The sequence below is a fragment of the Poecilia latipinna genome, unplaced genomic scaffold (genome assembly GCF_001443285.1).
Source record: "Poecilia latipinna isolate Pla-1442-1.1 unplaced genomic scaffold, P_latipinna-1.0 Scaffold1365, whole genome shotgun sequence".
Lineage (NCBI taxonomy): Eukaryota > Metazoa > Chordata > Actinopteri > Cyprinodontiformes > Poeciliidae > Poecilia > Poecilia latipinna.
The window spans coordinates 488993-514777 of record NW_015113981.1 but is presented as its reverse complement, the minus strand read 5'-3'; the positions used below and the strand labels follow the sequence as shown (position 1 = coordinate 514777).

General features: G+C 36.5%; 1 protein-coding gene across 1 annotated transcript in view; it reads left to right on the top strand.

Moving 5' to 3' along the window:
• Positions 1 to 1734: 1734 nt before the first annotated feature.
• tmem132e (transmembrane protein 132E) overlaps positions 1735 to 25785 on the top strand; it is a gene marked incomplete at its 5' end in the record, with an annotated part of 75696 nt that continues 51645 nt past the window's right edge. Inside the window, 3 exons of the mRNA XM_015056198.1 lie at positions 1735 to 1901; positions 10676 to 10868; positions 19124 to 19267. Coding sequence (XP_014911684.1) covers positions 1735 to 1901; positions 10676 to 10868; positions 19124 to 19267 — 504 coding nt within the window. The remainder of the gene's footprint in view (positions 1902 to 10675; positions 10869 to 19123; positions 19268 to 25785) is intronic.

The following is a 25785-nucleotide window of genomic DNA, read 5'->3' as shown; positions in this document are numbered from 1 at the left end:
TATTCTCACAATTTAATAAATTACTCCTTAAGTAATTATTATGGAGTATCAGATAGACTAAATATTATATAACTACACACAAACAAACCTATTTAAGCATATGGTCAAATAATTCTTTTTGTACACAATTAAATATTTGAATGTTAAATTCATTAATAGAAAAAAATGAAATCAGTTGTTTTAATTTCCTGTGTTTCCTGTTTTAGTTTCTTGTTTTAGTTCCCCGCAAAATTTCCAAGTCGTGACCTGTCCACGGTAATAAAAAGGTTGGGGACCACTGATCTAGATAACAAGACCTGGAAAAGTTTTTAATTAAAAACGATCGCGAGGGAGAGTGAAGTAGGTCAAATATGCTAGCTTGACTTTGACTATTTTAACATGTAGGTGTGCTGCAGAATTAAATGTTTTGATTCAGTTAAAAATAAAAAATAAAAAAGAAAAAACAGAGGCAACCCACAAACCAACACTCTGGCAGATCATCAGTAGTGCAGATGTTTAAATTAGCTAGTCAACCACCGCTGTGTTTAGACAATTGATTATTAATCGCAAAAATAAACATCAAGCCTGAAAACATGATACTGTAACGGACTGATACATTTGTGGATGCAAGGCGTCTACTCCTTTTAATAAAAATATTTACAAACATAGCATTCCCTCTCCACCTTTCAGTTCCCTTTCAGTGCAGGCTGATATAACATGTATAGTTTTTGGCGTCCATTTGAATTTCTGAAGGTTTTGCAGGTTAATGTGGTTACATAAAGCTTGTTTGTAAGTATGCACTCTGTGGTTTTATGTTGTGTAAGAGGACTCTCTCCAGACACTGCAAACTACTGAATGTGCAGCATATGTTGGTTCTTATGTAAATTGGTGTGTGCATCCATGCATGCATGTCTTTGCTTGTATTTAGATTGGTAAGCATAATTATAGGTGGCGTGGAGATGCAAAGTAACATACTGTTACTTTTCTGCATTTATTATCCTTAAACCAGGGCTGGCTATGTGCAAAAATAAAGTTTTTTTATAATTATTATTATTGAAATATATGTTTCACATACATCATGAATCTCCTCTTTACATAATATATTTTAGCTGTACACTGAAGCGAATTTGGTTTTAATTAAATAAAACAAGCGTCCCTTATGCCAGTAAAATATTCAGTGTTCAATCTGTTCCATTCACGTTTTGGTCGATTTTAGTGTCAATTCTGGAAGTTTCAAACATTCTCACTTCTGTAGGATGTTTGAGGAAAAATATCAACCATGTCCTCTCTTTAACCTTGACTTCCCTCTACAAGGAGATTCTCCCCATGGAGCTGAAGGTTAGAAAAGCAAGATTTCCCAAGAACAGAATACCATATTTTAGTGTCAAAAACTCAAACGATTGAAATTGGAAAGAAAAAAAAAATTGCGATGCAGGTGCAATGACACACAAGTCCACCCGGCATATGAATAGAGCCTTCATATGTTGCTTGTTAATAATGTAGAAATGCCCAGTGGCTTCTGTTTGAGGGGTTGTGGAAGCGTTGGCGAACAGCCTGACATGCACTGGTCCCAGCCCACCGGCCTCATGCATCACCGCTCTGCCGTCTCCATTCATCTCTACAGCTGATTCATCTGTGGTATTGCTTTTGCTGTGATGCAACACAAGGTGGAGGTCCGCTGCACGCACAGGGGGCGCTCACCCTCGACCCGCCACATAAATCATACCCTGTAATAAAACTGACTGGTGCCGTTCTTTTTCCTCCCTGCCGTTTCCTCGCAGGGTCAAAGCGAAGAAAGGGGTGAACCTGCTGCAGACCAAGTCCAAGCATGCTCAGTGGAAGGTAGACTGGGAGGTGCAGCCCGGCGCCAAGCATTCCATCACCACCATCAATGTGAGCAAGAACAAGGCAGTGAAGCAGGGGTAAGTCAAAGTGTCTGCACTCTCCCAAGCTCCTCTCACACAAATACACTCATATTTGTCCTAATAAGAGACTCAAAGTCAATAAATATGTCATAAACCATTGGTTATAGTGAAGTTGGGAAAGTTCCCACCATTTTTTTAGTAGTAAAATACTTCTTTAGGACCAGGCACTGGATGACAAAGTGCAGACAGTATTTTACAGGGCAAAGCTAAAAACTAGGACTGTCAACATTAATGCGCTTACATGCAATTAATCTAAAAATGTTATGCCATTAATATGACATAGCGCAGATTAATTGAACTACTATCTTGACCTAACAGCCTTTCTCCATTGGAGGGTTACCCAGTTCAAGCAGCACGCTATGATTCGATACACGAGGAATGACAAACGACCGCAAAAGGTGAAGGTTTTCCATGACAGCAACATAAGTTGAACATTTTTCAGTTTTCTTGTATTGCGTCACTAATCTGAGTGTAAACATCTATAGTATGAGCTTGACATTTCACATGCACAAATTACACCGGTCACTCGGCTGGATGAGGACAAGCCACTGTCGCCTCATTGCACGAGTTCTAAAGGAAATGAATGGAGAGGAACTGGAACAAAATGACTTCCTTTAAAGCTTCCTGAATATTAAATAATGGAAAACTGAGGATCATCAGACATGCTAGTTTGAGACAATAACACATTTTCTTAAAATTTTTATAAAAACCTTCACACAGTGGCAGTTTTTGACATGGGTGCTATGGGCAGTTGCCCCGGGTGGCATTGGAAAGGGGTGGGGCACCCAAAACCTAGAAAATAAATGATATCTTATCTGTCAGTTCTCCTCTGAACAAGTTTGATACTACTTATATGGATGTGTAGTGGAGCAAGTTTCCTTTAGTAGATGTTGAGTACTGTGAGACTACATTACCTGCTTTCTACTGCAGAAAAAAAATCAGATAAGTTCTTGCATTTTAATTGGTTGGAGTGCAACAGAGAATGTGATCAGTCTGATTAAATTGTTTAATTTAACCCTAACCTGTAGATATTTTCTTGGATTCTTTAAATGTTCTGCTAAATTATTTGTTCATGAGGGAAAGTGAAGTGAATTTGATTAAAAATTAACTTTTGCCAGAGAGACAAATCAAATCAGATTAGCTTTATTTTGGTAAATTTACGATGTTACAATAAAATGACACAAAATAAAGCACTATTTTACAAACCAATAATTTTCTAAAAAGAAATGAAGAGGCTGAATAAACTACAATATGTAGCTACATTATTTGCAGTATCAGCTTCCTTTTTTTTAGATTATCTATGTTTTGCAAGACAGTTTGGTTACCAGTGTTGCTTTTGTTTTTTGTTTTTTTAAGGACAATATGGCTGTCTGCCCAGGGTGCCACTGTATCACAAGTTGTCTATTGGTTATTTGCAGAACAAAATTATGAGCACAGATTTTGGTCAAAATATTATAAATAACACACATTCAGTAAAATAGAATAATATTGAAACCTTTGATTTATTTTAGTAACTTAATTCAGTAAGTGAAACATATCTAGTCACATTTATTATGATTTTCTTCCTACAGCTAATGAAAACACAACATTTAAGATTAGAATATTAAATCACGTCAGTTAAAAACAAAAACACATTAATACAAAAATGTGGGCTTAATGAAAAAATGTATTTAAACTGACTGTACAGCTTTTAAACTGGCCTATCAGAATTGAGGCTTCGTTCCATTTAGTCCCATTAAAATACTAATAAACTTTCTTGGATGCGTGTTTTTATTTTTACATTTTATCTGATTCAGAACAGCTCTATGTGAAACATTTCTTCAAATATCAGTGGTTTTATTGTGGGTGTTGAATTCAGGTAAATAATCCCTTCTAAAAACACACACAGAGAGAACATCCATCACGTTTTACTCCTGGGGCTTTACAAGAGCAAAGGTTTCCTCCACCTCTGAGCTCCAGCCACTGAGGGGAAGCAACTAAAAATTAGCAACCATCTATCAAACTTTGCAGTGCGTTTGGTTCATTAAAAACCGAAGCAATGGGAGTTTGACTGGAGACATTAGCCGCGGCTGCTCCACATACCAGCATCCCCGCGGACGCCCTTATGGCCGGAAGAGGAGTCGCCGGAAGAAACAGAAAAAGGCCCACCATTTCTCTCTTGTTTACACCTTTCCTGCCATATTTGGTGACCCGTGTCTTGTAATCTTTGCCGCCCTGTCAACATGTGGGAAATGTCCAGTAGGGGTCAAGCGTGGATGGAGGAACCATGTGTCAGACTGCATTTAGTCAAAAACTAAAGCAGGTCTGTGTGAACCTGAAAGGTAAACGACCAAAGTTCATGAAACAAATCAGGTTTTGATGTTTTATTCAAATCAAGCTGACTGGAAATTACCTTAAAGAAGATAAAATGACCAATTCCTTTTGATATTTCCATGTAAAAATTTGTTAACAGTTTTTGCTTAAAAATGTGGATGGACTTTGTGGCAAAATAGTCCAGGAGAACTTTGAAATAATTTCTATAATCTTTCTTGTGTAGTCTTGGTACATTCACACTCATTGTAGCATAAAACATTCATGTACTTTAGAATAGAAATATGTAAAAATGTGTAAAGACATAAAAACGATAAACGAATAAGAAACTGTGCCGAGCAAATTTACAGCATAGGAAAATAATACTGTACACTTATTAAAAAATATAGTAGAAATATCCTTTTATAAATCCACAGAGGGGAAATTCAGGTGTAATAGCATCAAATACATAGGTTCACACCAAAAGTTCCAAAAGTGTTGAAGAATATATAGAAGATTAACAATAAAAGTAATAATGATATACTGTACATGATTATAATGTAGAGATATGTGCAGTTATTAGAATAGAAATAGTTTTCATAAAACAAAAGTAGCACACAGTTTAAAAAAAAAAAAAACATTATGAGGAGGTGGCAAAATAAGGTCCAGGGGAAAGGAGATGTATGAAATGAATTGAATTAATCAATCAATCAAATTTTATTTGTATAGCACATTTTAGCAGCAAGGCATTTCAAGGTCCTTTACATAATTAAAAAAGCAAAATAAAAACAGCATTTGACATTGAATAAACAGTAAAAAAGTGACAGATTTTGGAAATAAAAAAGGATTTTTAAAAAAAAGATAAAAACATACTTTTGTTATGGAATTTAAGCGCCTGTCGTTGTCGGACTCCACCGTCTGTATGGAATTCATGTATGGAAGGATTTATCAAGAATTGGAAGGAATTGAATATTTTCTTTATATTTAGCATTTGTCTCTAAAGCTAATGCTTCAAAATTAAGTAAATGTAATGATGATTTTTTTTTCTCACACCTGACCTGTGATTTTGATCTGAATTATTTGTATTACATTTTTCCTCATCATAGTCCCCATACATTCTGAAGTTGTACAATATGTTGTTTTTTTTATCATGCTTGTTAAAAGAAATTCAAATCTAAGTTGATTAGTTAATTAATGTCGGTACGAAGCAAGCGCTTGAAGCTGAAGTCAGACTCCTTGTGTGTGAAAACACTGTGTGCTAATAAAACTGATTCTGATTTGTTCGGGTCCATCCCGGCTCCCCCCTCGTTAAATACACATTCATCCACCAGTTTAAATTAAACTTCAATCTAATTTAAGGTTAAAATATAAACCTATGGCAGCGTTAATGCAGCTTTACAGTCACTTATGACTAAGTGAAGTGAAAGTTTTAGTTCTACCTTCTGCTATTTCTTTCATCATCCTCTCCGTCTTTATTCTTCACTTATTTTTCTACAATCCCTCCTATTTTTTTTTTCAATTAAACTTTACTTAAGTGCTGGAACTGCCCAATGTACTTTGTCTTTTCCTGTACCCATCCACCTGGAACAATCTCATTCTGTAATAGCAACTGCTTGGTAACGCCGCATGAACAAATGCATTATTGATCGCTGTCAGTGGGCTTGGGATAAATAATGCTCTCCAAAACAGCCTGGTAATATCGCCGTTGCAACCTGCGCAAAGAAAAAGTCGATCGTTTAATAAGATTCTGGGATTTTTTTTTTTTTTATTTTTTTATTTTTTGCTTTAAGAACTCAGTAGGATAACAGATAAAAAGTCATTTTGTAAAATGCTGGTACTGACTGCCAACCACTCAGGAAATCTGAAACAGAGAAAATGTCTCTTTTAAAACGACACAATTTGCTCATTTGGACGTCCACAATGTTTGTTTTGAGGATTTAAAACATGACTGAAAATGGCCTAATTTAGTTTCTTTAAAAAAGATGAGTGCTTTTCAAAAAACATCCAAACAAAAATCTAATGCTCAATTAATGTAATTTTTGTTTTTTGAAGATTTTATTTTTGGAAAATAGTGGTTTTCTGTTTTTTTTTTTGTTTTTTGTTTTTTTTTTTTCTTTCCCCAATGCACTCCTTCGGTTTCCATAGTTCAGAGTGATGTCACCATCCTCTGAGCCGCCATCTTGTTTGACAGGCACGTTTTACAGCTTTTACTTATGTGGACTTTGGATTCATATTCCATCAGGTTAACTCTAATGGTGTATGGCTATGACTAAAACAGTTTTTTCCCAAAAAATTTTATGACTTATTTTTTGATAAATTCATCTTTATTCTGCTGACATCATGACTGCATTCTCGTAACTGAACACAGATTATCATAGCCCGGCCTGCTAGTAGGTTCAATTTGCCAGATTTTGCCATCATCACTGCTGTAGGGAGGATTAAGATTATTTTAAACGTGAATCTGAATACTTTCAGTCGTCAGTGTAGACATCAGAAGAACCTCAGAAGCAAAAAACACTCAAGTAGAAGAGAAAAGGTTGTTAAACAGGTTCATAACTGAGCATATTATGGTCTATTTAAGAGCTCCATTTTCTTTGTTGAACCATTTTAACCTCTGCATACATCGTTTTTATTCTCCTGCTGTTGTCGGCCTGCAGCTTCTTTGATCCATTGAACTCTCCCTATAAATCAGTTCAAACAGACCTCTGATCAAAGTATGAAATCCTCCCCTCTGCTCTGAAAAACCCCCAAGCCCTGCTTTTTAATATACACACTTTGTCCTCTACACAATGTACATCGTTAACCTAATGGGAACAGAGCTCTGCTTTCTTGAATCATGTTCGTTTTTCTGCCCGTTGCTATGAAGTTATCTTTCTTTTTCTCCCCCCATAGGTTGAATATAAATTTGTTATTCATCACTTATCAAATCTGATTGTAGTGGAGAGGACGCAGTGAGGCAGGTTAATTTATTGGAGGAAATGGAGATTATTGCACATAATAGAAAAGAAATATCACTTATATCACTTATTGTACCTCAGTGGGAAAACTTAGCAAAGGAACAAGAGGAAGAGGAAACATACAGATTCACACAAAGGTTATATATATATATATATATATATATATATATATATATATATATATATATATATATATATATATATATATAAAAGAGACTGGGGTAACCTGAGAAAATAAGACTGACATTTTAAAAGCAGCATTAAAGGAGATGTGCAGCTGACTAGAGTAACCTAAAGAAATTCTAGCATTTTTTTATGTTAATGAAGAGCAAACAGACTGTTTACAAGAGTTATTTACTTAAAGGTCACGAGTCTCACAATAGTAATAAATTATTAGCTTAAAAAAAGCTCCTATATCTTTCTGAATAGCTACTTCTGAGTTAGTTTAGTCTTACTTCAAATGAACTATGATATTTGCATGAGAAACTAGACAGAAATACTTGGTAAGATTTTGTGTTTTTTGCTGTGTAATTATTGTTTTGTTGTGTTTATTTAGGATTTTTACAATATCCCCAAGTTCTAGTGTTATCTGTTCTTTATAAAATTAAAGTTTATTGGTCTTGGAACTGGAACCAGAAAGTAGTTTTAAAACAATGTCATCATTTATCACAATAAATACGAGGGGAAATTTACCATGACGGGCTTAGTTGGATTAAAGTGGACTAAACAGGGTTGGTGTGAGTGCTCTCCTGGATGTTTAAGTCGGCCTGCAGCAGGAATCATTTTTATGCTGATTCAGGAGCTCTTCACCTGGACAGAGGAGCCCTCAGTCTCTCCCTCCCAGCTTACAGCCAGTTGGCCTCATATGGAGCGACTGTACCTGCGCTGCCTCCCCTCCGGTGGGCCGCGTTCATGACAGCTCCACTGACTCACAGACAGACAGGGGTGTTTGTTTTCAGTGAGTGATGTCGAGACAAATAGGCAGAGATCTCATCACGATGTTCCGGGGAGAGGAACCCGGTGTAGGCGGAGGATCATACGGAGTTTGATCTCGCTTTCATTAAAAGCCTCACACGCCGAATTCAGGGGGCGGGCTCCTGCTTTTGTGAGCGAACAGACAGCGGGCGCTTCACTCTCTGCGAAAGGTGACGTCTGGGCGGAACGACTCCCATCAAGAGTGGAGAGGGAATTAATTTGCCCCTTCACAACCAGCGAGACAGTTTAATGTTAGGCTTCTTGAACCCGGGGATTACAGGACCGGCGCGCAGGCTTTTGATAACAGGTCGGCTTCCATTGCTTCTGTATCACCAGCGTGTTTTGCGATAGTAAAAATGAGATGAACAAACGGGAGGGGTTTTTTTGTGCCTGTTGCAAGGAAATGAGAAAACGCTACAAAGATGGAGTTGAAATCGACAGTTTATGAGACACCAAAATGTCTTAGGTGTCATTCTGGGCAACAAACTGAGTTGGAAGTCTCATATGGAATATTTTAGAAATAAAATTGCAACAACTATTGGATTATTGTTTAAAATAAAATGTAATACATGTAAATATTCCTCCTTGATGCAGTAGTTGTCATATTGCTCAGAAAGTCACAAAAAGAAGCTATTATGCCTATTAATAAAGTGATAATGTGAACCAACTCATGCACTTTTTATTCAAGTACTTTAAAATTTAATAACAGTGTGCATATGAAATACTGGACATAATTTATTAAGCATTGAACAAAGTTTTCCTTCTGGAATTCAGAAATTATTTAATTTAGCAACTATAATTTACAAGGTTTAATATCTGAACATGCTAGAGATAAGAAAGGTAAAATATTGATGTGTTTCAGTTTTTTGTGTACTCATTTATATATATGAACAGTGGATATATTTTTTTCCATTTAAATAAAGTTAAACTGAAAATCTGAAATCGGTTTGCACAGGTTGCAGAAAACCTGCAGGATTTTCAGTTGGTGGGACTCTAAAGGTGAGAGGGACAGACTTAAAACTGAACCAGGATTAAAGAGCGCTGATTGTTTATCGACAAAAAGATCTTTGCATTTAAAACCAATCATTGGTTCATTTACGGTTTGACAACTTCTTTAAATGAGTAGATAAGGTGAACCAAACCAAAGCTCACTGGTTTCATGCATAAAGGAGAAAAAAACGGGTGAAATCGGCTTCCATCCAATCAGATCTCCTGCAAAATATTAAAGAAATCAGACTCATCTGAAACCACGATAGATTGGTTAAAAACCTAACCTTAAGCTCTTTAGTGCTATTCTTGCATGTAAAAACTCAGCTTAATGTAATAAAGTAAGTACACCCTAGAACAAAAATGACATAGTCAAATGTTAAATTGTACAGACGTACAACAGATGTTGTTTCAGGGGGTTTAGCATCCGTTTTCATCTGGGATGTATTATTCTGTGTGCTCCAGCAGGTTGCCCTGGTTCAGGCGGTCAAACACTTTGGTGGAAATCCTTGATTCATCAGAACATGAATGCATCCTACTTTGTTTTTTCTCATTTTGAATCAGAATGATGTTTTTAATATCTGTGGAGTATTTCTTCCAATATTTTTCTTGTATTTTGACCTTTGTATGAACGTACACACTTCATCTTGCCTTTCGCTTTGCTGCTAGAACACCTGAATTTTCCACACTGAGGGACAACAAACTGAAAATACTCTGAGACACCAGATTGATAGAGAAGTGTCTCTATGAATCTTCACTTAAAGGTGACCTGTTATGCTTCCAAGAACAGGTCAGGATTGCTTTATACAAAACATGTTCATTATTTTTTTTTGTACAAAATCATTGTCGGGTAATGAGATTTTAGTCTAGTCAAATCTTTTCAGAATGAGCTGTTTTTTGGCCTCCTTCAATTTAAATCCAAATAAGCAGCTGCTGGCCACGCCCGCCCAACTCAAAGTTTATGCTCACAAACTAATGCACAATTATACAACTGCTTTGAAAAGCAAAAGTGGCGCATCCTGCACAACCAACAAGAATACATCAAGTGGTTTCTGAATGTCAACAACAAAACTCTTGTCTTTTCCAGCAGCCATTGTACACCGAATACAGCAGTAAAACCAACTGACAAAATGTGCTGCAGCTCATCTTGGGTTGCTAAGTAACGGGCTGGGATTAGTTGGGGTTGCTAGATGTTTTTGAAATATCCCTGTCACAAGAAACAAGAAACATTAACTTACTGCCAAAAAACAGCTGTTGTTGGAAGTAGTTGATTTGAAAGTATAAAAACTTTCATTTAGGTAAGTTCAAAATGTAAGTTTTGAATAATAGGTCCGCGTTAATGTGCACATCAATATTTTCTACTTCATTTTGGGAAATTTATAGAAGTCCATTCTCTTACAGTAACTTTTAAATGCTTTCTACTCAACAATATTGCTAATTATTACTCTACTTCATTTACAGGAAGATCAGGGTTTCTTCCAGTGGTCTGCAGAGTTTTTTTTTTTTTTTTTTTAAGTTTTGACTGTGCTTTGTGTGTTTTCTTCTTTTTCATTAATCTGGCAGTGATGTGCTGGGGAACGTGGAGGTAATGCAGTTGGATTTTGAGATGGAGAACTTCACCAGCCTCTCGGTGACCAGGAGGATCAACTGGAACATCGACTACAAGGGACAGAACCCGGTGCCGGACTCGGAAAAGGTCGTGACGGAGCTCACGGTGGTGCAGCGGGACATTCAGGCCATCATCCCTCTGGCTATGGTGAGTAGCATTTTAAAAAAAAACCGCTTCACACAAGGTCTGGAAATGGACTTTTATGATTATTCCCAATCTTTACAAAGTTCAGAAAACTGAGTACATGTATAGGAAAGCATTTGATTTCCAAGCTTCTTGGTAAATACATTTCCCAACAGAGAAAACTCAGCATTTCAAAACTGAAAGTATCTTATTCTTATTAAATCATAGTTGAATTCAGTGAAATGGGATGAAATTTAAAAGCTGGCTTGGTTGACTGTGCATGCCTAATGCAATTTAATTTATCGGGATAAATTAAATTGCTAGTTTTTACATAATCCTGCTAAAAGAGACAGAAAACACAACCTGCCTATACAGGTTTAATTTTGAGTTTATAAAATTTAAAACAGATGGCAAAAGGATAACAGATTTTTTTTTGCCTGTTTTTCATTGAAGCCATTAGCAGAAATGATCTCATCAGCTTTGATCCTTTCATTTTATTCCTGCAATCCCTGTTACATTTGGGCAGCTTGGAGATTATTAAAATATTTGCATTTGATGACATCAAGGTCTGTTGTTAATTTAAAGGTAATAAGTTGGCATTTAATATTAATTTTTATGCCTTATTTCTTATTTAAGCTAAAACTTTTAGTTTTTCCGTTTCCGTTGTATCTGCTCTTAGCAACCTGTGGGAAACAGTAAAGGTACCGTATAGTTACCTGATTCATGCAGCGAAATTACTGTGTAAACTGCAGCTGGTCATACTGTTACCTGTAATTGATTCATTAGGACTTGATTTACTTTTGCCAGCAAACTATTGATAGAAACATTTGAACATTTTGGGAATTCCATTAAATCATAAGGAAAATGTATGCAAACTTCTGAATTTGGAGAAGCTAAAAAAAAAACATTCTTAATTCTAGTTAAAATAAATAGCTTTATTTCTGACCAGCCTAAAATGAGAAGCGTTTAGCTTGCTATATTAGCAGACAGGGAGGTTATGTTTTTACAATGCATCAAGACTTCAGGCTTAACTGTGTTTAATTAAATTAAATTGAAACGGGAACATAAAATAAACAACAAAATGTAAAAGGTTTTGGTTGTTCTACAGATTTTTGAGGGTGAAATGATGAAACATAATAGTAATCAACACCTACGCTGATGACATGATAGTAATTATGAGCCAACAAGTCCAAGTGTCCCCTGTATTTTCCTGGCACCAGGTAGTAATTACTGAAGGCAGTAAACAGATTAAGAAAACAAAAGGGCATTAATCAAGCCAGAGACGTCAGCAGCGTCAGACTCCTCTCTGCCTTTTGCCCTAATCATCATAGATTTAAATTGTTGGTTTTGGCTGTAATGACATTTTACTGCACTTGATAAATTATTGTGAGGATTAGAGGCTTGTATACTGTCGGGTTTCCTCCAGAGCACTTAGGTTTGGACAAAGGTCATCTCTGTAGACTGAGACCTCTCAGCAGGAGTGCTGAATTGATATGCAGCAACATAAATAATGCTAACAGTTTATTTGTGCGTAGCTGCAGTTCTTAAGGCCCAGTGCTTGGCTTGTCAGCGAGATAACTCCCAGTTGGCTGGTATTTGTTTGCATAATTAGATCTGCTCTGCATATGAAGCTCCATTAAATATACTTGAGCTCCAGTTATGATGTTGTGGATGGCCCATCTGCTGTAACATAAGGTTCACTTAAAATCTCTTGTCCTCCCTTGACACTCAGGATTTGCATGCATATTGTGCCCAGATGTGTTGAGCAGCGCTGCAGAATGAGAAGAGATGGGTGCTTCTACCACTTTGTCTTGTAAAACAACTTCAGTTCCTGTCAGACTCTTGTTTTTGTTTCATAATTAGAAATGTTAGCACAGTTTTCAGTTCATGAGTTCAGCTCACACTTTTGAGAACCTGGAACAGTTCTTTAAGTCTCATCGTGACGTCATTTAACGTCAACATTGCAGGTGACAGATTTGCGCCCAGCATCAGCTGGAAATAAGATAAAATATTACAATCTTGAAATTTGAAGAAAGTAAGTTGAATTTCTTCGATAACATGGGACAGTTTCCACAATGAAACAAATTAACCATTTTTTTAGGTAATTTGATGGAATCTGTATTGAATTTCAAAAAAAAAATCTCAACATAAAAAAAAATACAATTTCTCTCATTTACTCATTTCATTACAGCCCCTAACCTAAAGTCCAGTTAAAGTAAAAATCAAACCAAACATCTCTTTCACCTCTTTATGCACCAATTTATGTGTATGACTGATTCCCTTTTGGTTTGCATCGTGGCTTAGTCTTCAGATGCAGCATCTTTTGTCAAATATCTTGGATAAAGCAGCTTTAACTGAGAAGAACCATCAGTGTCTCGATGAGAAGCAAGGTCTCAAGATATTTGCACATCACTGGAAACTGGCAAACCAGTTTCCAGTGGCAAACCAGTTTCCAGTGATGTGCAAATATCTTGAGACCTGGTTCATGTTTTGCTGTTCATAGCAATCAACAAGACTTCCATGTTATCTTTTAAAAGGTCCTTCCTGAAGCTTTCGTTTGAACTTTGGCTTCTTTGCATTTTTGAACTTTTATAGTTTTGATCGTTTTATATCAGACATTTTTGTTCTGGTATAATAATTAGCTGTCACCACATGTCAGTCCATTCACGCTTTTACAACCAATAATTAAAAGTAATTTTCCAACATATACTCATGTTTTACATAAGGACAGGTGTTTTTATGGCTACGAAAAAAATATCAGGAGGTGGATGGACATAGGGTTACCTGATTGTTTTCAGAGAAACTTTGCTCTTTAGGACTTTTAAGTTTGATGTGTGAATAATTTTTGCAAATAAATTAAGCAAGATGTGAATTTGAAAATGGCTCATACAGCTGCAAGTGTTGTCGGGTTTTGTTTCTACCAGCTTTGCCCGTCTAAAGACTAAAATCTTCTTCAGGGAAACAAAACGTTTCATGATACTGAAGTTTGAACTTCTTATTTTTAGGGGCTTTCCTCAAATGCAAACATGTGATAACGGCACAAAAATCTCTTATTCAAACAGAATTTTAGAGGATAAGTAATAATTCTGTATTACACTCACTAGCTATGTTACCATTGACCATATAAATGTGTAATTTATAAGTAAGTTTGTAATTTGTAAGTTTTTTGATTAAAAAACAAAACAAAACATTGGCACTAAGATGAGGCGGCTTTTTTTAGCTGTAAATTGGTTTATTTTTGTAAAACTGGATAGAAACACTTTTTTCACATTACATAACATGAACAACTTGTAATGTTGAAAAACAAAAGCCATGTTTTCTAATGACTTATCACATGAACAAATGTATTCATGTGTGATTTTAATTGTGTTTCTTATTTAATAGAAATACTGCAATTGTAAAAAAAATGTGTTGTTTTTTTTACACTGGGGGAATGTAGTCAGTTTTGAGCATATTGTAATGGAAACACAACTATTGTTACAATTCATTCATTATATTTTATTTCCTAGTTTTAATCTTGCTTAAAATCAGCCTTCTTGCTCCTTATTTAAGAGAAACTTTTTGAAAACTAAACTACACATTTCTGCTTTTGTGCCCAAATGGCTAGTAACAGTACTAGAATGACAATACAGTCATCTAGTACTGTCATCTAAAACGGCTCACTACAGTAACCCTGTCACAAGACAAAAATGCAAAAAATGTGTTTGTCTCAAGAAGTTGGACTCACTTTCAGGACAGAAACATTGATTAAAACGTGCTCCTTCTAGGCAAACTCTGAAATAAAGTGAGGATTTTACTCTGTTACACAAAAGATGATCAAAGATGTAACTTTGTTTTTTTAGTTTCCAGGTGTTATTTTTGAACAGCTTACAGAGTAAAGATCTCCAACATGTTTCTGTTTTTATTTGTCTTTTTACAAGAGCAAAGTCTGGTGTTCTGATGTGAGAGCGTAAAGTGTTGATCAGTAGACAGTTTCATCTGAACAACATTTTTTAAAAATAAATGGACCCCATATGGACCATAAATATTCAGCGTTGCTTGAAACTGTCATAAATGTATCAGTTTTTAATAAGAGATAAAGGCCGTTTTGTACATTGGGAAATGTACAAAACCATGAATAAAGAGATGGTGTCTTTTTATTCATTTTCAGCTCCTGACTGGTTTTCTCTGGGTTTTCATCCAGTTTTAGGTTTTTCGTTTTTCTGTTATGTCGTTGAAAAGTATTTGGTGAAAAAGAAAAAACAAAGAACAATGAAAAGTTAGAAATCTCTTTTCTTGTATCGAAGCAGATTGAAAAATGAACCCGGCCCTTTAAAGAGAAACGTTGTCGGTGTTGGTGTGAGACCATCTATCATATATATCATAAGTGACTATATGAAAAAACATTTTAACAAAAATGAAATTCTTTCCAACCTTTTGAAAAGCAAACTTTGTTCTGCCTGAGTTAAAGCTTAAAACCTTTACAAATAGATCTAGTTTCTGAGATCTTTTTGGTTTTGTTGGGTTACAGTGACTTACTGCTTCTGAATTCTCCCAACCAGCATCTAAAGAGGCTAAACTCTGCGTGTATCATTGTTCTTTGTATGTTGCTGCTAAATATCGGTCCTTTTAAGTCTGCAGAGTTTTCTGTTGCTTTGTTTTCACAACCCTCAGCGATGGATGTTCCCTTCTTTAGTTTTTAAACATGAAAATACCACAGCCAGGTCTGTGTTTGGAGCATCATCACAGCATGGTTAAATCGGCTGCTATCAGCATAAAACACCTGACTTTGTCTTTGCTTTGAAGAGGGAAAAAAATCCAAACAAGAAGGAGCCTGGTGAATGGTGTATCACATGGGTTAGTGGCAATGCTTAACGTTAAGACATCTACCCAGTGTTTAGTGATTTATTTTTTAAATTAATTGTTTCTCAGGCTGGTTGAACGCAAAGCCATAAATTTTATGCTAATATACATAAACGTTCATTGATAGACACACACAAACACGTCAGTGAAATGTACAGTTGAGGATTTAATGTCTGACTAAAATTTTTCGCCTCAGTACCCATCAAACAAAAAGCCAGAGGCCAGATGGAGCTGCTGGGTAATGGATTCCATTAAATACAGGGACAATAACTGCAAGTAAATGACTCTTATCTCTGGGCAGAGTTTAGACAAAACAGAAAGTTTTCACAGAGAAACTGACTCCATTCTGCACTGTATCTTCCAACAGGACAGAGGTTTGAATATAGTCTTCTGCAAAGGCTTGAAAACAGGTTAGTGTATAAATGGTGTAAAATATTTTAAAAACATCAAATGTTTGAGGTTTAGTCTAGACTAAATAATTTAAGAAAGGTAAAGATTTGGCCTTTCAGCAATGACATTTGATGTGAACTGACACTTTTTCTGTCATTTCTTAAGAAGAAAATCATTTAATTGCCTTAAAATACTTTTGGTGCAATTTTTTGCTCCAAAAAAATGTATCCCTGCAGCCTTTGCAGAAGACTGCAGGGATAAAATGGCACCTGCAGGAACAAATTTGGCCCCTGTGGTAAAAAGTTAGGAAACCCCAGCTCTGTATAGATAAAGACACTGAAGCAGCCAAGCTTAAATTAGTTCAGAACAGTATGTACCAAATCAACAAAGTCCGTTTTTGTACCTGGCAGGTATCTGGCTGCCTTTTGCAGACATGGTAATTACTGAAATGATAACTCTGTGCAGTGATGACTGTTTTTTTTCAGGTAAGCATAATTAGAGTTCCCATAGCAGCGTACATTTATCTGCAAAGTGTGCCGTGTGGTGAATGCGCTCCAGATGCCAAAACGGCGAGCGGAGCTTAGGAGGATGATCTCTTTCAATTAGGATTTTACCCCAGAGTCCAGTCTGTTACCCACACGGGATCCGCTGTGGAAATTAGACAAATTAAAAAAAAAAAAAAAAAAAGTTAAAAAATGACAAAATCCTTTAATCCAGAGAGAAAAAAAAAGATACAGCTAAAGCTTAAAACTCAGTATACAGCCTCCTTCTTTAACTCTACTGTGTTTGACACTTCATTCTTGATATAAGAAAGAAGAACCTGCTGACTAATGTTGGACAGTGATCCAGAAAATGCTGAATCAGTAGTTGCTATGGCAACTAAAGGTGACTAAAAGTCACTTCAACAGTGACCTTTAGTGACTAACTCTTCTTCCAGGGGAGTCTGTGAATGCTTATATGCTTAAAGCTAAAATGTTTTTGCATTAAATATAATTTTTTTATGCATAGTACTCATGTGATGTCACACTTCCGTGAACTTTATAACTAAAATCAATCTTGACACCCAGTTGCTATGACAACAATAAACAAACCTCAAGCTAAGAATTAGCATTTGCCTCACTTCCAGCTTATAAATAGTATAACATTACATTGTAATCAAGGAATCAAAAATTACAATTTTGAGACAATTCTGAGATAAATATCAGTGACATTTACGACAGTACTTACTGCCGAACTAGCAAAATTTGTTTAGCTAGCTTTCATCTGTAAGGTAAGATGGACATGTAGTGTACCTGTTGCTACATGAACTTACTCTGCCAGCAAATGGAGCAGTTACAATTGTAGTGAAAATGCTAAAAAAAACAAAAAAAAAAATGTTGCTGCTGGAGTAGTTTCAATTTGACATTTTTGGCCCATGTTTCAAAATGTTGGACACCTCTGTTGCAATAGAGATACACCATTACAAATATGTAGTTATGTATCTCAAACTAGATTGAAAGTTTACTCCCAGCTTGTAAATCCAGCTCTTTACAAATAAATTTGCACATTTCTAGTTTTAAGAAGTGCAAATAAATGCAAATTTATACTGCTAGACAGAGGCAGCAGCGATCCCTGAGTTGGGTGAGGTCGGCACAATAAATATCAAGTGGGGGTCAAACAGAAAACCAAAAAAAAAAAAAAGTGTCATGAAATGTTTGTTTTGTGTGTTAAATTATAATAAGTGCAGAGCTTGCGTAATTCTCCTCTGACTGCTAAACACTTCTTTGCCTTGCAGTTTAGATTAAACCCACGAGGGGAGAGGTGCTACTATACGCTCTGCAGACTCATTAAAACTGTAAAATGAGAGCTGCGCTGAAATTTAAATGTACTATTTTTAGTTTTAGGAGACTTTCATAAATTTAGACCGTCTCCAGGGTTTCTCCTTTGCCAAGAATGAGAAAATATATCCCCCCAAAACTCATAAATAAGTAATGTGCATATATGTTTAAGTAAATCAGTGAGGATTTAAAAAAGAGGATAATATTCCATTTGTAACAGTATTTATTCAGGGTTGTCAGGAAAAAGAAGGAAAACATTTATTTAAAATAAATATACCAAAGGTGATTTAAAAAAAAAAAGTGTAATTCTTCCTACAAGGAAGTGACCGACAGATATCTGGAGGTTTATCTGATCTCAGTTTTAAACAACAAATGAGAACTGTCATGAAAAAACAACACTCAAGCAATATTTTTTCAATATTTATCATTTAGTATACACAATGTCAGCATGTGCTCAGAGTTTTTAATAGTTTGGGTCAAATTGTGAGTTTAAATGACTGCAACAACCTCTAATTCTTCATTTTACAGACACTTTATGAAAATTTACTCGTCAGTCTATCTAGATGAAATTATGTAATAGATGAATTTTAAAAACTCCATTCTGCTCTTTTTAGTTCTTGAATGAAACTATTCTACTTATGGCTTCTCTTTGAAAATGGCTGCTGTTGTTTTCTCTGGTCTACCCAAAAATCAGTTTGCGAAGGACGAAAACCTTTACTGAAGGGGCAGAACAAAATATACCATATGAAGGAAAAGGAAGCATTACTGAAACGCCTCATAAAGCATTTTCATTCGTGTTACGACAATACGAAGCATCTTAAAGTGCTATAACTCCAATCATATAAAGGTTAGATGCATCACACCCTGTGGTGCACTACTCTAAATGTCTATCCTGAATTTTAGACCCAATATGGAACCAAAACGACTTTCCTGTATGATTAAAGTAAAGGGTAATACTTTCCTGTTCTTTCAAATCTTATTTTCTGTTATTTCCACTCACTCATTGGGAGAAAAGTGCCCTTGAAATGATGAAATCCAAGGAAAGATATTTAAGTGCACAGAAACGAGCTGCGGTCTGGCTCTGAGAGCGTCACCTGGACGGCACGGGGGCCGCCATGGTAATGATTTTTAAATGTGGACTTCACCCACGCTGATGAATTATGGAGGAAAATCACTCCCTGCTTCACACTGTGTCATGAACGCCTGTTTTTTCCCCTTCTGTCCCTACAGGACACAGAGATAATCAACACGGCCATTCTGACCGGACGCACCGTGGCCATTCCCGTCAAAATGGTCTCCATAGAGATGAACGGAGCCGTTGCCGACGTCTCAGCCTTTGTGCAATGCAAGTCGTCTAATGAAGACATCATAAAGGTACGGTAAACCACATTTCCCCCATGCCTGTGTCTGTGAGATGTGATTCGGGGCAAATGTAATCCCTTTAGCCCTCCGCAGAACCACAGTCACATCATCAGGAAAGCATAAAAAAGACATTTCCAGCTGCCCCACATGTGTTTTTGATTTGATTCCTGCCTTGGATGCGATCAGGGGAGGTAGATATGATTCTATATATAAATTGATAACGAAACAAATGAACAGTAAAAGCTCCATTAGATGCTTTTAGAAGTGCCAAACCTGCAGAAACAGTTCCCACCAAGTTTCTAGTTGTTTCGACAGCAGCAGGAAAACAGTAAAACTCCACAATTATATACTTCAATTAAAATGATTGAAGTTGGAACTCAACAACTTGTAAGCCACATCTACAACAGCGCATTCGGGCCATTATAGATAGAAAAAAAATGGAGTCCATTTATGCCAAAATGCCAAAAGATTCAAAAGTTGAAAATTTGCAAGAAAATTTTTTTTGACATTTTGAGATTCTCAGAAAATGTTGACAAAAACTTGGAAATTTACAAATTTGAAAAGTTCTGAAATACCGATGTTTTTTCTCAAAAATTTCTGAGATCTGAAAATTTCTGCATTGTTTCTAGCAAATTAATGACTTTCTAAAACTCAGAAATTTCCATGTTGTTTTCTAGAAATTTTTTGAGTTTAATCTCAGAATTTCTAAGTTTCTTGGCAGAAATGTAGACGTACAACAGCCCTAATACATAAGACGGTGCAATTGTTTTTACACTCCAGTCAACTACAGGCATAGCCAAAAGATTCAAAAGTTGAAAATTTGCAAGAAAAAATTGTGACACTTTGAGATTAATCTCAGGAAATGTCGACAAAAACTTGGAAATTTCAGAATTTGAAAAGTTCAGAAATACCTACAGCCGTAGTTGACAACTGTATAGGGAGCATTGATGTGTCATTGTGCTGTTTTACACTGGTGAGATTAATGATGTACGTTAAAACAGTCAGTAGTGCGAACACCAGCACTTTTGTTGGCTCCCATTTTCAGCTCTTTAAATTTCATCCTTTAAGACCTTTAGGCGACCTTTAAAAAAATTCAAAAACTGACAGAAATGGAGATGTTTGCTCAAATCTTTAAGTTTCAGCCTCAAATGCAGTTAGATTTTAATTTTGACTCTCCAGTGAGCTGTGGTCCCCACTTTGAAAAACACTGTCCTAAACCACAACCACCAGATTTTACTGTCATTATTTATTGAGCAAAAATTAGAACCAAATGAAAAAAAAAGCTGTGTGGAAAAACTAAGTGTACCTCTAAGCCCCCCTATCCACTGAAGCCCTGCTTATATGTGGTTCAATAGTCATACATTTTTCAATAAAATGCATCCAGATTATTTATGGAATATTTGTCCATTGGAGAACTTTTTCATAGTGCATATCTAATATATTCAAAAGAAAATGCAGCTTGGGAAGCTTAAATACCAAGATGCAATGCTACTTGACACACCATTGGCTGGCATTTGCAAAGCAACCAATCCAGAAGCATCATTTATTTCCTTGGCACAAATTGGCTGAACCCTCAAAAACAAAAGTAAATAAGACTATACATGCTAGCATTTATGGCCTCTACTGTCCATATTACGATATCTTTGTTGTTTGAACTTTTAAAAAGGTAGTTTAGCTACTAATACATTTCAACTATTCGCAAGCGGCTGGAATCACTTTTACATAGTTTCTAGGCGTTCACAAGAATCTATGTAAAACTCTTGAATTTATTGATGGTATACTTTCTTTATGACTAATTTGTTAGTAAGTACCCATCAACAGGATGTTTTGAGTAGTGATGACGCACACAGAGCAGGTCAGACATAAAACTGCAGCTGCCAAGACATGCTCTTTTCCTCTGGATGTTCTGGCAGTTATTTTGCTTAAGCCACAATCAAAATAAAGCTTTTGACCTTGATACCCCTGAAGTAACTGCATTTTAAATGTAAGATTTCATTCAGCAAAAAAGAATAAACGCAAATCAGTGGGGGAAAAAAATCAAATATAATGAATAAGAATGATATTTTAAAACAGTCAAATTTGCATAAGAGATCTTATATGTTTATTTAGATTTAGGCCAAATATCGTTCATACATTTAGTCACTCATAAATTTCAAGTGGCTGTTTTAATTATTGTAGAGTTGTGGAGTCACCATGGAGGAGCAGAACATGTGTGTTTCAGAACCCAACATGTTTCCACACAAATTAACTGAATTAAATATTATAATGTTTAACTAAATGCTAAATGTTGCTGTTGTTGCTGCTGGTTGTTTTGGTAATCTGTGCAGCTTACTGCAGGACATCTCATAGCAACCATGTGTCGGTTCCTTCCTGCTGGGTTCATTCCAGCAGCTGCTGCTCCTCTTCTTTCTGCCTCTTTGTGTTACATTTTCACAACAATTGTACACCAATTTTCTTTTTTAAATGATTTTAATGACTGTTTGGAGCCAAAAGTAACAAAAATATGGATAAATAGCTCATCCCCACAGCCAAACCATCTGCTTCTCCAAAACCATAAGATAGGCAGATGTGTTTATAGTTATTTTATATGTAACACCCTCAAAGCTGTCTTATCACAGTTTGGATGTGGGAATAACTGCTGCCAGGAACGAGAAATCCATTGATTTTCATTGAATGACAAATACATTTCTTTTTAAGCACAAGATAATGACCACTTCAGTCCATTTGAGCATATTGGAGAATCTGGGTTGATGTTTTCCAATCGATGTTGCACCCTAGTGATACATTTTCAAACTGTGGCTGTGGAAACTGATGTGGGGGGTTTTCACTTTGATTTAAGGGCAGTTTTTGTTCAGCTGGGGTTTAACCAAGTCATCTTCTCAGAAGTGACTTGTTCAACTTGAGACAAAGAGGATCCACACCACAGACACAGAAGTGACAGTTGAAACTCTAATGGTTATTAAAACTGATATAAGGCAGAGAACGGCCATTCAAATGTCCAAATATGTTACTTTTCAGAGTTTCAACGCATGGGACTTGAAACATTACAGTCAGACAAATAATGCATCTGCAGTTTCCTCTCCTTTTTGGCAATTATGACTGCTTTTCCTTGTGTTTAGTGTTGATTTTTAAGAAATCAACACTAAACTAAGGAGACTAACGCTTCAGAAAGCAGTCATTTAGAGATGAAAATAAATCACAAACTACCTTTCTTTTTTGGTCTTGTTTATTTGAGAGCATTTTGGTTCTGCATCACAATAACCTTGTTAAACAAGATTTTTCTGTCTTTTTTTTGTAGGTTGTACAATAAAATCTATTCAGTTTAGAAAAGAAAATGTAATTAACCCCAAACAAAACACATCCACTGAAGATTCTCTGAAGGTACAAACAAAAAGGAGCTGAAACCATATTTGTTCGTCTGAAAGAGTGTGTGCATAACTTTTAAAAACAAATCATCATTACCTTTAAATATAAGAGGAATTATAGTATACTGTGTTGTTTTTGTGAAGCTGATTCTGCTTTAAAAAGTCCAAACTTGCATGGTTATTTATCAGATACTGTATGGATACAAACAGCACCATCTCCTTATCATAGTAAAACCTATTTTTAACGTATGTTTCTGGATAAAAACATGCTTAAAGCATAACTCTGATGAATTAGGCTGCCTTTGAAGCTGCTTGTGAAGGCTTGTAACCACAGTAACTGCACTGACTCACTGAGGTTAGATGATTCTTCCAGGCTTTCACAAGTTTGTGCTTTAGAGAGAGACTAGAAAATTTAGTTTTTCACATATCGTCTGCCTCATGTTTTTCAGTCAGGGCCGCAGTGACAGCTGCAACAAATATGAACAAAAAAAAGGTTGTTTTTAAGTCAACTTTCTGCCTTTACCAGAGAACCTGACAAGGAGCAAAAAAATAAATAAAAAATAAATCATTCCTTTTGAACCTGTTTCTGCTTTATCATGTCTCCAACTCCAGGATCGTATTTAAAGGTTTTGGGACAGTTTGAACACGGGAACATATATATATATATATATAAAAATGAAATACGAGCGAGCAGGAGGTCAGAATGTAATCAACTTTAAGTTGTCAGGCTCGTTACTGGCTTCCCCTAGGTGAAATCTTTACATTTTAGCCCACTCATTTCTTCCATTTCAAGAATAATGAATCTGTTCTCAGTGATAATCACATGGAGTCAGACTAATGAAAGCTCTCTCCATGGTCGAGCAGCTCCTGAAGGTCGACTCAGGCAGATTTTACAGACCGGGGCCATGACGCCATTAGTTCTTTTTGTGCTCTGTCTGTTCCTGCATATGTCCAGTGTATTCTCTTTCTTATCTACTGGACCAACTTCTCTTTGTACTCTTCACATCTTGTACTAGAGTTTGCACCTGTTAATAACTTATATGCTTGGGAGAGAACAAATTAAATTATAAATGAGGGCCATGGCAGGATTTTGATCAATGTATCAACTGTATAGGCTTGTGTCTTGAAGGTGGGGGTGTTGGTGCTTCGGTTGCCCTGCATTGTGTTGTCAATAGAAGAGAGCAGGTGTTGCAGGGGGATGGCTGGCCTCAGCACATCATTCATCATTTTTCATGATCCATTAAAGACAAGGCGGCGGGCCGTGTGATATTGAGTGGACTTGCTTCGACGATCCTGCCATTGAACATTCTCGGCTAATTTAAAATGAGCCCTTCAAGCCCAGGAAATACATGAGTCATGACAGTTCAATAAAACGACCCTCAGAATGGATAAAAGGGATTCTGGTGAGGCTGGAGAGACTGGGAACCAACCCATGAAAACTGCTGGGTACCTAAAAGGTTCCTGGAAATAACTTGCAGGGTGCCTGCTTGTTACTTCAATGAGTAACAATGCAGACCTCAATACAATGAGGTCTGCATTGTATTGTGATGTGACTTATTTTTCTGTAAGTACCCTGTGGCTATCCTATCCTATCCAATATGTACCCAAAGACAATCTTTCTAGTTCTCTGCTGGGATCATATGGGTAACCTGTAAGTTAACCAGCAAAACCCTTCAGGTACAATGTAAGTACCCTTAAAAAATCCTGTAGGTATTTCTATTAGTACCCCATAGGTAGCCTAAAAGTCTGTTAGTTACCCAGCAAGTTGTCAATGGGAATCCTGCAGGCATATACCCTATTGCAGTGTTTCTCAACCCTGGTCATCAAGGCACACTGCCCTGCATATTTTAGGTGTTTCCTTACTTCAGTCCAGGTGATTTCAATTGACAGGTGTTTGCTGAACTGTGAATCAGCTGAATCAGGTGTTTCACAGCAGGGAAACATCTAAAATATACAGGGTATTGGGCCTTGAAAACCTGGTTGGGGAAACACTACCCTATAGGGTAACCTGTAAATACCCTGGAGATACTCTGAGGTAAAATGTAGGTACCTGGTAAGGTCTGGACTGCTTTCATTACAAAGGCCCTTAGCTCAAACACTTTAACAAAAACTACAACAGGCTTCCACTCTTAGTATAACCTTTTTTTAAACCTCTTGCTCTCATTTGGATATTTGCCAACCCACTGGCTGTTGTTTTTTTCCTTCAAACTTTGGGAGTAAAAATAGGTGGGAGGCTGTCATTTTTCTTTACTGTCGCTTTTATTTATTTAGTTCTTTCTTCTCTGGAAATAACTAAGCTACAGTGTGCATGTAGAGCCTGTAGCAGATAAGCCAGTTTTTGTGTGAGCGTGAACCTGTGTGTGTTCGTGCACGGCTGCTGTAGAAGGTGGAACGACCAAAGGGAAAAAAGCGTGACAGCGTTTCAGGGGGTAGGGAGGATTTGCTGGCCGTGGTGGACAACTCTGGCCGTCCCCCACTGATCATTGTCTCCTATGGGGATGTGACTCACGTAACCCCATCTGAGGCCAGAGATAAGGCCCTGTGTCTGCACATCACATCACACGCCTGTGTTCATCCTGCATGACTTCAGTGCCCTGCATGTTTTTCTCCTCCATGTTAGTGTGACACATTTACCTTTGGTAGTACCATGAATTTAATGTGGACCGTAGTTCAAGATCTCAGATTAAGGCCATGTTTGTATTTAATAATTACTGTGAGAACTGGAGCACACTTGGACATTTACAATCTCTGGAATATAAAACTAATATGTCCTGATGGTGAAATACTTGCAGAGGTTAGAGGAAAAAAATTTGGGTAGCCTCATGAAGTGATGATTGTTCCTTATTACATCTAAACAAACAGCTTTTAAGTTCAAAGATCACCCAAACAATGGATAATTTAAATCATCAATAATATCATCAACAGGCTAATGGGGGCTGCTTCATTTAGCCAACCGAGCTAAATGAACTCGCTGACAGTGCCGCTCCTCAAGCAAACACATAATATTCATCACACAGAGAAAAAAAATGTCAAAACAACCACAAGATACGGTCCCTGCAGTGCTAACCATATGTCAGCTCTGTCTGCGCCGAAACGCATGCATTATCCCTAAATGACGACGTCATTTGTTAAAATGTCAGAGCAATTAATTTAGTTCAACATTTA